The following is a 15,184-nucleotide window of genomic DNA, read 5'->3' on the forward strand; positions in this document are numbered from 1 at the left end:
CGTCCTTGACATTTGTGCTACAAATACTGTGCTACCTCAAATTGGACAGCTTTTTTGATGAAAGGTGCGCTACTTTCTTAGTCTATTTGGGGTTTAACATGTACAGAACAGTGTGGATCAAAGAATATTACACTTACAGACACATACTATGGCAGTATGCCTTTGTACATAATTAGAATGCAAATCATATTAGAATGATTTATGAAAAATCACGTGACACTGAATACTAGAGTAATGGCTTCTAAAAATTACAAAATAACTTACAATTTAAAATATATTCAAATAGAAAACACTTTTCTTTTAATTGTAAAATGTTTTTACTGTTATTTTTCTATTATTAACAAACGAATGCAGCCTTGTTGAGCATAAGTGACTTATTTCAAAAACAGAGAAAGACAAAAAAATCTGAATTATTCCAAACTTTTGACCATTGGTGTTTGTAGGTCTATCTGTGGATGAAAAAAATGTCCTCTGTGGGTTTATAAAACTTGTTTTTCTTCATACGCTATTTGTTGTGGTGACTGTATTGGTGTTTATTGTGTTTCTTTGATTGTTTCCAACTGTCTTGAGTCTGTATATTCACATTTTTTCTGCTGTCTGTGGTTTTAAAAAACACGCGAAGATGCAAACTCATCCTGAACCTGTTTTTGATTTATTTACTAATTGGACATAAAGTGAGTGATTCCTGCAAGTGTTCACAGATCAGAAACACACACGTAAACATTCTTCTATCTTCAAAGGTGAAGTCTGTCTGCCACTTTGCTACACAGTGTCTCATGGGAGCTGAACCCCACTGCCTCCGACGGTGCTGAAATCAATCATAACTGTTTATCCACACACACACAGGTCTCTGTGACTCTGTGTGCGAGTGCGCAAAGGCCTCTTGAGCCGTTTACAAGACAGATCCCACACAAGCCTAAACTGCACCTCTGGACCTCGACCATCTGTGTGTTTGTGTGCGAGTGTATTTACGTGAAGGTCATTCTTTGATGTGACTTAAACTCAAGGCTCAATGGGCCACTAGAGCCATTCCTCACACACTGCCTGAAGAGTTTATGCTCCCGTATGTTTCAAATTAGCAGCACATCTGACATAAACACAACACCATCATTTAAACAGATATTCACTATAACCTTCAAACCCCTTTAAAGATGTTTTCCTACTATGTCAACGAACATCGATCCCCTTTAGGCGGAGTAACTCCACTCTCTGAAAGTCAAATGCTGAGTTAAACGCCTTATTAAAAAGAAGTGGTTTGATTCAAAGTGCTGTACAGTGTAGAACCACAATTAAAGCCTTGACAGCTCTAACATTACCAAGAGTTAATGACTTAACAATGGTTAATTGAAGCTGTCAGTGCTGAAATACAACTTCATGTGCTTGCATGTGTAAATGTAAGGGAGGAAAAGTAAGAAAATTAACTTACAAAAAAGTCTGCGACGTGTGTATTGTTTTCTAAAGATATCCCTTGTGCTTACCATGGCTTCATTTATTAGAAAATACATCAATAATGTAGAAGCTGCTTGAACAATATAAATATTCAAACAGCATTCCTGTTTGATGCATCTAGGTATCTATAGTGTGTGTGTGTGCGTGTGTGTAAGCTGGTCTGCATTGTAAAATTGTTTGCCACAGTCTTGGCGCCTGTTTTTTATTTTAATTTTTTTTCTTCTTGTCACCTCGCTCAGCAGAACAGTTAGCTGGCAGGACTTTATGGCTGTTCTCAATTTCCAGTGAGCGCAAATACACACATGCGCAGCTTTCGGTGAGATATGCATCTGTTTGTGTTTAAGTGTGTATCAGTGGCTATATTCCCATACAGTAATGTCTGCACATATTGTTTGTTTTACTCAGAGAGATTGAGAGAGACCCATCAGCTGTGAATTGCAGAAAAGCTTTACGGGAGTTTAGAGGTGTACAGTATAACTAATATATGTTTGTGTAAAAATAAAAAACTAAGAATAAAAAAACATTATCAGGGTAATGGTCTGTGTAATATATGTCATGATATAGTTTTTATATTTTAGTCATTTCAATGTGCTGAATTGTTTATATGTGACCCTGGACCACAAAACCAGTCACAAGTGTAAATTTTTTTGATTTATACATCATCTGAAAGCTGAATAAATAAGCTTTCCATTGATGTATGGTTTGTTAGGATCGGACAATATTTGGCTGAGATAAAACTATTTGAAAATCTGGAATCTGAGGGTGCAAAAAAAAAATCAAAATACTGAGAAAATCTCCTTTAAAGTTGTCCAAATTAAGTTCTTAGCAATGCATATTACTAATCAATAATGAAGTTTTGATATGTTTACGGTAGGAAATTTACAAAATATCTTCATGGAACATTATCTTTACTTAATATCCTAATGATTTTTGGCATAAAAGAAAAATCAATAATTTTGACCTATACAATGTATTTTTGGCTATAGCTATAAATATATCCCAGCAACTTAAGACTGGTTTTGTGGTCCAGGGTCACATATTTGTTTATTAAAATAACTTTGTAGTAGGATTTTTATAATATTCTTTCTGTCGTTGCTTGTATCCACATTTTAAAGTGACTATGAATATTGGCCAACTGATAAATGACCAATTTTGACATCAGTATGTGAATACAGATAACAAATATATTTATATGTAACATTTATGATATAGCCAATAACCTGTAACCTGGTATAGAAAAAGTGTACTGTTTCAAATGGGGGGGGAAAAATAAGACTTCTAATCTAGCTTCAAATATCAGCCTAATCGGACTGATGCCAGGAATTTAAACAAAAAACAATTATGATTTTGATCATTACTGATGTGATTATCGATATATTGTCTGTCTATAGTGAATGCTTTGTTTTTATGCTTTTATGTTTATCTTCCTCACAAGGTGTTGAGTGCAGCATTTGTGACACTCTTTCCATTTGTGCACTTATAGCAAGCACTGAACTGCCCAAAATAATGTGGTCTATCCATTTCAGCAGGAAAGCATGGTTACCACGGCGATAGTGATTCTTATATGCTCTAATGGCGACTGGAGGTCTTTTAAAGTACATTAAAACCAACGTTATCACAATTCCTGACATCACATGCACACTGCTCTCAGAACAAATTATGAGCTGTGATGAGACCATATGTCTCCAAATCTCCTTTCACAAGCTAGAAGCTGTTTACATATTGATATTAGATGCTGCATTATATGCTCGGGCGGAACATTCATTCCTTTTATGAAGAGATCTGTCAGAGAGAAAGGTTTTATCTGGTCATATCTATCTTTTTGTGTATCAGTGGTTTTAAAAGCTTTGCTGCATGACTACGCAGAGACTTTGCATCCTCTAGATGAGCCATTTCGGTAATGAGTCCTGCAGATCATAACAGTCATTATAATCAGACTTCTCCTCTATGCACTGGGCGAATGCTTGATGAGGCCGTGAAAGGATGAATGCAGTATGAGGCGGTGAGAGGGTGATTTCTAAATGTGGCTATGAGAGAGTGAATGCTAGACGAGGCTGTGGGAGGGTAAATGGTAGATGAGGCTGTGAGAGGAAGAACTCTGAGGCTGTGAGAGGGTGAATGCCTTATTCGCCTATGAGAGCATGAATGCTACATGAGGCTGTGAGAGGAAGAATTCTAGATGAGACCATGAGAGGAACAATTCTAAATGAGACCGTGAGAGGATAAATGTCAGATGAGGCTGTGAGAGGGTGAATGTCAAATGAGACTGAGAGGAAGAATTCTAGATGAGGCTATGAGAGGATCAATTCTAAATGAGACTGTGAGAGGATAAATGTCAGATGAGGCTGTGAGAGGGTGAATGTCAAATGAGACTCAGAAGAAGAATTCTAGATGAGTGTGAGAGGAAGAATGTCTGATGATGCTGTGAGAGGAAAAATTCTAGATGCGATTGTGAGGGGATGAATGTCAGATGAGGCCGTGAGGGGATGAATGTCAGATGAGGCTATGAAAGGATGAATTCTATATGCGGCTGTGAGAGGAAGAATGTCTATGATGCTGTGAGAGGAAAAATTCTAGATGAGACCGCGAGGGGATGAATGTCAGATGAGGCTGTGAGAGGAAAAATTCTAGATGAGACCTTGAGGGGATGAATGTCAGATGAGGCTATGAAAGGATGAATTCTATATGCGGCTGTGAGAGGAAGAATGTCTAATGATGCTGTGAGAGGATAAATTCTAGATGAGACCGCGAGGGGATGAATGTCAAATGAGACTGTGAGAGGATGAATTCTAGTTGAGGCTGTGAGAGGACAAACGTCAGATGAGGCTGTGAGAGGATGAATGTCAGATGCTGTGTTACACTGGCTTGGCCCCTTAATCATATCAATGATGAATTTACAGTGAAGTGCACTTTTGATTGTGACGCACTTTCTTGACCACAGAATGGCAGCCCTTATAGAGAGCTGGAGAAAAATAATGGGCCAAATTAACATTAAGTGCCCACTTAAACTGTGTGTGTTTTTCATAAGCATGTGTGTTTACCTGTGAAAAGTCCTTTTAAACATATCTGGTTTCATCCCTTCTCACTCCCAACTCTCTTTTCTGTTCATTTAAAGTAATAAAAGAGACAAGTTATTACTACGTTGTCATTTTCATCCATGCTTGATGTGTATTGATTATTTTGACCTGATTCTGGTGCTTTGAGCTCACAGCTGTTGGATAAAAATGCCAAGAGAATGTGGAACACTGTTGAAAGTGATGCTCTTCAAAGGGATACTCCATCCAAAATGAAAATTCTATCATTTGCTCACCCTCACGTTCTTCCAAACCTCTATAATTTATAAAAAAGAAGAGATTATGAGAAATGTCTCAGTGTTTTTGTCTATACAGTGGATCCAGTGTTGCTTGGTTCGCAGCGTTCCTCAAAATATTTTTTTTGTGTGTTCCGCAAAAGACAAAGGTTTGGAACTGCACAAGTTTTAATTCATTAATTCAAATAGTTAATTCTACTTTAGAATCTCATACACCTTTACCTCAATATCTAAAATGCCTTGAATAGAAGCTAATTATTATGATAAACGCAGACTAACTCTAACTCAAATCATTAAAGCTCCTAAAAGAGAACTTCATGCATTTTTATAATAATGTATGAATCATTTTTTGACCTTTGAAGATGTCACCAAAGTTAGATTTTTATTTTTATTTTCTCCCAGATTTACCTGATCCCTCTGGCTGTAATTTAGTCTATTTTTATACATTTTGAATTAGTTTTAAGCATTTCATCATACGTACACAAATGTACATTGCAGTCATTCATAACACACACACACACACACACACAATAGATCTGCTGTGAAAGCCATTTGCTCTCGAGTTCAGAAATTGATCACATTTATTATGGTTAAGAAACTAGTTATATGGGCAGACACACATGAGGAATGTTGCATTTTCATAACTATATTGGATTTTCTGGCTTTGTGCCATGCTTTCATAATTCTTTTATGGTTGTCAGTCAGATTTAAAGTATTGAGTGGACTACGGAGTGTTGTTTTGTTGGTTTGTAGAGTAACTTCCTCAACAGGTCACACACAAACCTTTCTACTCAAACACGACTGCTAAATAAGCTCCTCTGTGTCAAGAGTGATTGTGTGTGTAATTCCGGTGAGTCTCTCGGTCTGATCTGAGAGTTATGCCACTGTTTTAAATGGCTCCAGCTGTTGGCAGTGAAATAAGTAATCTCATGATGGGGTCAGAGGGACATCCTGTCCAGCTTGTGCTGTATGTATGTGCGCACTCGCCCTGGTAAAAAAAAGAAATATGACAGAACAAATATATTATATGTGTTAATAGTCAATGCAGCTGACAATGGAAATGTAATTTCGCACAGGTACTGTTACTGCCATGTCAGCACGTACACACACACTCACGCTGGCTTTCTTTGTTCATCTGGGCATTGTAATGCATTTAGATGTTGCAAGGTTATTCTTTTAGCCTTTCCGGAAACATTACAGCAGTTCTTCATTGATTCTCTTATTGGATTAAATGGCTCCATGGTGTTGATGTATTTGTGTGTTTTTGATGAGTTTGTATTGATTGGTGTATGTTTTAGATCAGGTCTAAGTGTTTCAATGGCAAGAGAAAGAGTTCGGTTGTGGTTTTAGAACGAATGTTTGACCTATATGTATTTTTATGTGTATGTGTCGGTGGCGCCGCTGAGCCGATGCTGAATCTGCACCGCCACGGAAAATGTGAGAAATTATATTTCTGTTGTGAGTTTGCAATCTGAAATGTGATGGGATACAAAGACCTGGATGCTGCGAAATAATGTTAAGCATTGCTGGACTCAAAAACAACCCTATATCGTGACTAGTATATTCTGACTTACAAACAAATGACTCTTACAAACCAGTTCTTTTAAGAAATTGCACAGAAGGATTTGATTTGAATAAGTAAAGTGAAACCTTCACTAAAATAAGTCCCTTTTCCCAAATATGTCAAAGCGATAGATATAAATATCTATCTAAAGATAGATAGATAGATAAAAACTACACGTGTGTGTGTGTGTGTGTGTGTGTGTGGTTAAAGATCTATCTATCTATATAGTTATAGTTATTTTTAATTAGATATATACTTTATATACATAAGCATATATATATATATATATATATATATATATATATATATATATATATATATATATATATATATATATATATATATATATATATATATATATATACAGTGTGTGTGTGTATGTATATATATATATATATATATATTATTAATAAATAAATATACAAATATAGAGGATAAAAGTTGTAAATAAAACAAAGATTATTGGTGCACAAGAAAATGTTCAGTCTGCATGCTACAGATGCGAAAACGCAGAAAATCAAACCTGATCCGAATTTTTTTATGACGGACGAAAGTTTCGGAGGCAGTGTGTAAACGGTGATTGACACAACGTGAGGTCATATTTATTTTTTAACGTGCAAAATTTCGGACTCAGTGTGCAATGACCTTTAGTCTTTCTACTTCAAAATTTCATAATTATTTGCAGTTTCTTTGTAATTATTTGTGAAATTACTAGTAAAAATGGTTCTACACCATTTCTATATATTTTATATATATTAGTGCTGGGCAACGATTAAATATTTTAATCGCGATTAATCGCATGGTTTTCTGCGATTAATCGCAGCATGCGCAAAATTCAATAATGAAATCAAAAGTAGTGTATTGCATAATTTTATTCTTTCAAAGTACTGCTGTATGAACAAAAGTTCGTACTGGCATTTGTTAGCTTGTCTTTCTTTTGTTTATCTATAGTTCCAATGTAGTCTGCCGAAGCCTTCCTCCACTGTTTGTTTGGGTGGGTGATTTGCTGGCATCAACGGTGTGCATTGCATTTAAGTGATACTTCAGACTCGAAGTACTCCGATGATAAGACAATTCAGCTTTGCAGTGGTTACAAATAGCTTTAGTTCTATCAACTCCACCGTGTGAGGTTTAAGAGGTTTAAAATAAAAATGTCCATTTAAGATTTCGGTACCTTTTTCCATTTTTCTGTCCGCACCAGATATTTTCTGTTTCGCGCTGTAGCTCTCTTAGGCACACAACAAATGCTTTCATTGGTTGAGACGCGTGATGACGCTCATCCCAAGCAGCCAGTAGCCTACTGATAAACATCCCACCCCTCCTGTGACCCATGGTTTGTGTTGTATTCGGTTGTATTATTACAGTCTATCTATGTGTATTCAAACGCAGTGAGCAACGGACTTTCAAAATAAAAAGTACGTTAACGCGCGATAAACTAATTGTCGGCGTTAATTAATTAATGCGTTAACGCGATAAAAACGCGTTAACTTGCCCAGCCCTAATATATATATAAAATATATATTTCTATTCACATTAGGAACACATGCATGTTTTCTGATTAGTCTGCTATTCTTAAATTATCTCCAGTCATCTCCTGTGACAAAGTTTATACTGCATCTGTGCGTTTTAAACTGGACATCTGCTCATGTGTAAAAAGCCCCAGTTGCTGTCTTCTATATCGTAAACACTCAACATGTGATTATGGAATTTTAATAAGAGGAAATCTGTCTGGCTATTTCTCACACACACACACATGCACGTCTATACTGTAATATAAACTGCCGCTTGTCCGTGTCTGGTGAATTCTGTTGCGGTCTTTCCTCATCTGATCTTGTGGAGCATAGAAGAGGCCGTGTTTGTTGCCTATTTAGGTATCTGGACCATCTGTGCACCGTGTGTGACACCTTGACCTTTGTTCTCATAAAGGTAGTGGAGCGTAACTAGGTGACCTTTTACACAGGGTCTCACTTCCAACACCTGTCATTCCGGAGAGTATAGGATCAAAGGGATTATGATGTAATGTTCTAATGTGTCATCATGTGCCCTCTTCCTCCTGCTCCTAACAGGCTGACGCCCAGCAACCACGACCGAATCCAGCGCTTACGCCAGGAGTTCCAGCAGGTCCGGCAGGAAGAGGAAGAGCCAGATGATCGCCACCGTGCCTACAGCTTGGAGCAGCCCTGGGTGAGTGTGTGAGCTGTGTATGTGCACCCATGATCACTGGACGTACGCCCCATGGTCTCTGGGAGCTCCCAGGAAGGATAAGACTAAGTCCAAGGACTGGGGCGGTTACATATACGACCTCCAGGCCTGGGCTAATGCTAACCGCTAACCTGAGACCACTGCATGCAGGAGCATGTCACCTCTGACACTGACATTATCCGCTAACAATGCTAACATCACCATGTGTTCATCCATCTGGACTGTTCACCCATCCATTCATCTGTTCAACCATGTCACCGCTGCCATGACTTCAGCAGATCATGAATTAAGGCAAGAACTGCGATTGGCTGAATGTATGTGTGAAAGATGAAAGAGTGTGTGTGTGTGTCTGAGTTTAAAAATCAATGTTTTTAGACTGAAATTGTTTAGTATTTAAGATATCGAATTCAAATCCAGATCATTCGAATCTGGATTGAGTGTGAACTCAATATGATGATCTAGATTTAGGTAAATTTAAACCTCTTTTGCCTATAAAATGAAGCAGAAAGTCCTAATAATGGGATAGTTCACCCAAAACTTTAAATTCACTCATGATTTGCTCATGTTGTTCCAAACATGCATGACTTTTCTTCTGTGGGACACAAAATAAGAATTTTTTTTTTCCACACAATGAAATCATTTGTTTTGGACCCCATTTTAAACTTCCCTATCCGAGTACAAGCATTCCTAAAATACCTTCTTTTTTGTTCCACAGAAGAACGCATACGATGATGGAATATACATTTTTTGGTAAACTGTCCTTCAGGAATGAGTTGCACTTAAAGATCGTTTCAGGATCTCTTCTGTGTGGATTGTTTTTAACATATTCATTTGTAATCATCTTTCCAGGGAGAGAGTTTCGATGAACTGTTACACAAGGTGTTATGTGTATTTTCCTTAATGTAAATTTCTCTTTTTAAATTTTTCATCCACTCAGCTTTAATGTATGGAATTATTTTTGTCGTTTCGTTTTGTAATGGTAGTGAATATGTAACCGTATTAAATGTCTTTTTCCTTCCCTTTTTTCGTCCCCAAATTTTCCCTAGTCTTCAAATGTCCAAAGCCCCCATGATAAACTTAAGTCCTTTTTTTACTCTGCCTAAAAACCTTTTTTGTAAAACAAAAGGCAACAGAATAAAGATGGGTGGTTTGCTTTAACGAGTCAGTTTTGTTTCTGTAGCTGAATCAAATCCAATTCAGGTGTTTCAAACACGTCGGCCATTTCTTCTTGGAATTTTTCTCTCAGAGAGATGAGGTGAGAATAAATGGGAAAAAATCCACTTTTTTCTGATCACTAACCATTTTTCGTGAGTGTTTGTGTGTCAGCGTTAACATCATCGGCTGTTATAAATCTCATACCGTTACTGAACTCATATCAGAACTTTAATGCCATAATCTGTTTAGCAAACAAATGGCGCGTTCCTGTGACACTGATGTTGTTTTAGGCAGTGAAGTGTGCGTGCGTGTTAATGAACTGGGCTAAATGACCCAGCTCCACACATCCTTCATCCTTCAACACCTCTGTCTCCACAGCAACATGGCTGGCAAGCTGTGTCAATCAATCCCAGCATGCTGTTCTCCTTCATTAGAGTTAATGGAATTCCCCGTGTGGATCGGCTCTTGATTGAGCATGCCTGGGACGGCATTCATCTGTTTGACTGAGCGTGACGAGAGCAGGGAACTCAATGTAAATGTTGCCATAAAAGAAATGGATTCTTATGGGTCATGAGCAATTTACCGCAGTTACACTGTTCTGAATATGGAACAAAGCCGTCAGTGTGTGTGTGAGAGAGTAAGGCGGTGTTAAATGAGTCTTTTATTGTTTATAATTACACCCTTATGTTCTGTGCCGACCAAGTGTAAATGTGTGTGTGTGATTTCTTAATGAATTACATTAGAGAAGTGCTTCATTATGTTATCACCGCAAATCCCCCTCACCGTAAAATGAACTAATATTCACTTAATGTTCATAGCATTCACCTAACATCCAGCTAACATTAATCTAACATTCATCTAACGTCTGCTGTGTCCTCATTCCAGCCTCACCTTTGTGTCCATAATGTATGTTAGATGAGCTTCTATAGCTCAACTGGTAGAGCATGTCGCTAGCAACGCCAAGGTCATGGGTTTGATTTCCAAGGATCATATAAACCGATGAACATAAAACCTGAATGCGCTCTAAATCACTAGAATAAAACTAGAACCACAGGAGATGAAAAATATTTTAAGCATAATTTTATTATAAATATTTTTTAAAAATATAATTTTATTATAAATATTTTTAATGTATGTACATTTAGATATTTTTATTAATAATAATTACATTTACTTAACTTTTAATCAAATTTAATTAAGTAAAATTAAGCAAAAAATAAACTTAAGAAAAATCATATATTTACCTGTACTCAAGTTTTTTTTTTCATTTGCATATTGTGCATTGGGAATTATTGTCAAGCAGAATATAGAGATGAATAGGTCCTGAAATAATTGCTTGTCTTTTTAATGATGTGGTCATTTGAATAACGGGTAATAAATTTTATAATAATTATTGAGGACCATAATGTAGCTGTAAATTTGTTATGAAGAGTAATAACTAACTCCATGAATATTTTATGGGTTATAATCTACTCTAATGGTTTCATTAACAGCAGTAATGCTCCAAAGGTCATAGGACTGGTTATAATGTCACATTCAAACACACATTTCTGCACAAATGTCACAGACCTCTACACAAAAACACCTCTGAATCCTGGTAAGTGCTTAGTTTGAGTGTTTGTTTGTGTGTCTGTGTGTTCATAATGATCTTTCCAGAACTCAGATTCTCTCTCTTTCAAATTTGTCTCTACTCAACTTTTACCTGTTTGTTTTAGTTTGACATGTTAATAACTCCTGTTTGTGTTACAGTCCAAATGCAGCTCGCAGACATCATCTGGCCGTCATTCAGTGTCTGTGGAGGTGCAGTTACAGAGGCAGGAAGCCAGAGATGCTTTCACACATGCTCAGAGACAGTACAGCTCTCTGCCACGGTACGTGTGTTTGTGAAATATAACGCAACGATGCTGTTACTTATTGAGTGAAACACTTAAACTCATAAAATTCAAAATCTGAGTTTTGTGGCTTGTAGTTTGTCTATTTACTATGAGAACAACAACACTACTGTTCAAAAGTTTTGAGGATTTTTTTTGGCAGTAAAGACATTTGCTACAAAAAATTCCTATTTCAAATAAATTCTGTTGTTTTCATGAAAGAATACTAAAAACAATTGTATCACGGTTTCAATAAAAATATTAAGCAGCACAACTGTTTTTAACACCAATAATAAGAAATGTTTCTTGAGAACCAAATCAGCATATTAGAATGATTTCTTAGGGATCATGTGACACAACGAAGAGCTTAGTTTTAAAACTAAAGCCTTTAAAAAAAATTGTTACTTGAAATAAAATGAACACTAACTAAAAAAAAAAAGAAGAAAATATGCCAAAAATAATTTTTGTTTAACTTGAAGTACTAAAATAACAGATAAAAATTAATAGAACTACATAGATTTATTATAAAAGAACCAAAAGCTAATCAAAATGACAAAAACATTTCCAAAACTAACTAAAATTAAAATGAACAATTAAATGCAAATAAAAAAGAAATTACAGGAATAACTTACATTTTAAAATATATAAAAATAGAAAACTGTTATTTTTAATTGTATAAATATTTCACAATATTTGTATAAATTATTTGTATAAATATATAATTTTTACTGTATTTTGATAAAAATGAATGCAGTCATAGTGAGCATAAGAGACTTTCAAAAAATAATGAAAAAAACTTTTGAATATTAGTAAAAAATAATTCAGTTTTCACAACTTTTCTCTCAAAATAGGGAAAAAATAAAAAAGTAAATAAAATTTCATCCTATAAAATTCCTCTTCCTAATGCTTATAAAGTAATTGGCTGGATTTGATTTATTTTAAGAAGCTGACAAGTGTGGTTTTGTTTGACTGTGATGTAAACTAAAAGATACTGGCAAAAAAAAACATCTATGGTATGTCCCGGCCCTACTTCCTGTTTAAGGAGGAGTAAACTATTAATGTCTTTAAGAACATGTGCACACATCGCATCTCACCGTATCCATTTCTTCCTGTGTGTAGCCACCCTCGTAAGACACCCACCCCGGCCTCAGAGAGCGAGTGGGAGAGGACGTGTCCGGCCGGGGACGGTTTCCAGGCAGCTAAAGACAGCGGCCGTTACTCCAGCTACCAGGGACCTCGTTCTTTCCCGCGCACCGTTCCTCGTCCTGGCTGCAGGAATGGCCTCTCCGCTCCCCCAGGATCCAGCGGTTCCTCGGTGGGTGGTGGCTACAATGCACGTGTCCTCCTGGAGGCCCAGGAGCTCCTACGACAGGAACAGAGACGGAGGGAACAGGAAATGAAAGGAAGAGGCCCGTCAATTCGATTGGACTATGAATCCCAGGATTCCAAAGGACCCCACAGACAGGACGTCCCACCTTCCCCTTCCCAGGTTGTCCGGCTCAGCCGCATACACACACCTGAGAAAACACGCCCGTTTTTGTCATGAGATGAAAAGGGAGTCCTTTTCTCCTGTTTTTCAAAGAGGCAAAAGGCTCACAGATACAAACGTTTATTTGTGTGCCAGTTGTACACAGACTCCCAGAGTGCCTTTTCTTTGAGGTCTCATTGGCCCCGCCCAATCTGACAGCTCATTGGGGTGTCCAGAGGCAAGAAGTCTCTTGATTCGCTGTGAAGACCTTCAAGCTCTGACAATCAGCCTGACACTGACCTGTTCCTCTGTAGAACCACGTAGAACTCGATCAAAATGAGCAGTTTCCTGCTTTGCACAGGTTTTGAAGTTTTGTGATGTAGAGCTTTTTTTTTTTTTTTACTAAGATTTATCAGATGAATTCTTACACATCAGGTAAAATTGTCAGTTAAATGTATATTTGATGTCAGTCAAAAAAAAAGTGAGACTGAGTACAGGTGGCCCAGCAAACCTAGTGACGCCACTGGATGTAGTCACATGTTTAAAGAACTCGACAAATCTAGGTACAAAACACATAGTCAGAGTGATGGACTCCTGGGAATCCAGCAAAAAGAGAAAATCCCAAAAATGCAATGGAAAGGAAATGGGGTCACAGATAGCAGGTCATTAATTGATGCTCCTCATTAAATTTTCAGAGCTCTTTCACACACAGACACAGAACCCATGACCCACTGCTGCCTGCCAGGTGTGTGTGTGTGTGTGTGTGTGTGTGTGTGCGTGTGAGTTCCTGTCTCCCAGATGACCCACACTGAATTTTTCATCACACACACCAGCTGCCCCTGTATTGACAGGCCACAGCACTGTGTGAAAGTTCAGACAAAAAGATTGTCTTCCGTCTCCCTTAAACATGCATAAATGCACACACACAGAGGCTGTGCTTGGAATACCACACTAGCACTACTATTTCTATCTATCTATAAAATATGTAAAAATATAAAATATGTATAGCTTGGAAATAACTAAATGTGCATCTTTTTTCCCATGTGTGACTATGCACATGTAGGGAGAGTGTGAGCTTAAAAATAATTGAGTGTATATATAATATAATAAGGGAGCAAGAGAGAGTGAGATTAAAATAGTTGTATATTAATTTTAAAAATTAAATTCTATGTGCATTTATATATATATATATATATGTATGTGTATGTGACCCTGCCTGGACCACAAAACCAGTCTTAAGTCGCTGGGTTATATTTGTAGAAATAGCCAAAAATGCATTGTATGGGTCAAAATGATCTTTTTTTCTTTTATGCCAAAAATTATTAGGATATTAAGTAAAGATCATGTTCCATGAAGATATTTTGTAAATTTCCTACTGTAAATATATTAAAACTTAATTTTTGATTAGTAATATGCATTGCTAAGAACTTAATTTGGACAACTTTAAAGGCAATTTTCTCAGTATTTAAATTTTTTTTGTCCCATCAGATTCTAGATTTTCAAATAGTTGTATCCAAATATTGTCCGATCCTAACTAGTTATTCAGCTTTCAGATGATGTATAAATCTCAATTTTGAAAAATGTACCCTTATGACTGGTTTTGTGGTCCAGGGTCACATATATATCTGTGTGTGTGTGTGTGTGTATATATACATATACATATACATATACGTATAGAATGTTCTATCTATATATATATATATATATATATATATATATATATATATATATACATACATACATACATACATACATACATACATACATACATACATACATACACACACACACACACACACACACACACACACACACACACACACACACACACACACACACACACACACACACACACACACACACACACACACACAATATACATGTTTAACAAACTCTCAAGTTGGAGTATTGTAAATTGGAGTTTAATATTAATTAAAAATTGTGTGTGTGTGTGTATATATGTATATATATAACTATATGTATGTATGTACTTTCAGTAATTTGAGAGTTTCTTAAACCGAGCTGGAGTACTGTGAAACTGATACAAATTTTAGCATTGTACTATACACATGCATGTATATATATGTGTGTATGCAGTGTGTTAAAATTCCATTTCAAAAACAGCCACACGCCAATCTTTAAATAGATGGACTGATTGATAGACT

At 36.5% G+C, this 15,184-nt stretch overlaps 1 protein-coding gene across 1 annotated transcript in view; it reads left to right on the forward strand.

Moving 5' to 3' along the window:
* pard3ab (par-3 family cell polarity regulator alpha, b) overlaps window positions 1-14,706 on the forward strand; it is an 84,129-nt gene extending 69,423 nt beyond the window's left edge. Inside the window, 3 exon segments of the mRNA XM_058794154.1 lie at window positions 8,390-8,507; window positions 11,430-11,551; window positions 12,671-14,706. Of these exon segments, the coding sequence (XP_058650137.1) occupies window positions 8,390-8,507; window positions 11,430-11,551; window positions 12,671-13,097 (667 nt within the window). The 3' untranslated portion in view covers window positions 13,098-14,706.
* The last annotated feature ends 478 nt before the right edge of the window (window positions 14,707-15,184 follow it).

Source organism: Onychostoma macrolepis, chromosome 02 (assembly GCF_012432095.1).
Source record: "Onychostoma macrolepis isolate SWU-2019 chromosome 02, ASM1243209v1, whole genome shotgun sequence".
NCBI classification, from domain to species: Eukaryota; Metazoa; Chordata; class Actinopteri; order Cypriniformes; family Cyprinidae; genus Onychostoma; species Onychostoma macrolepis.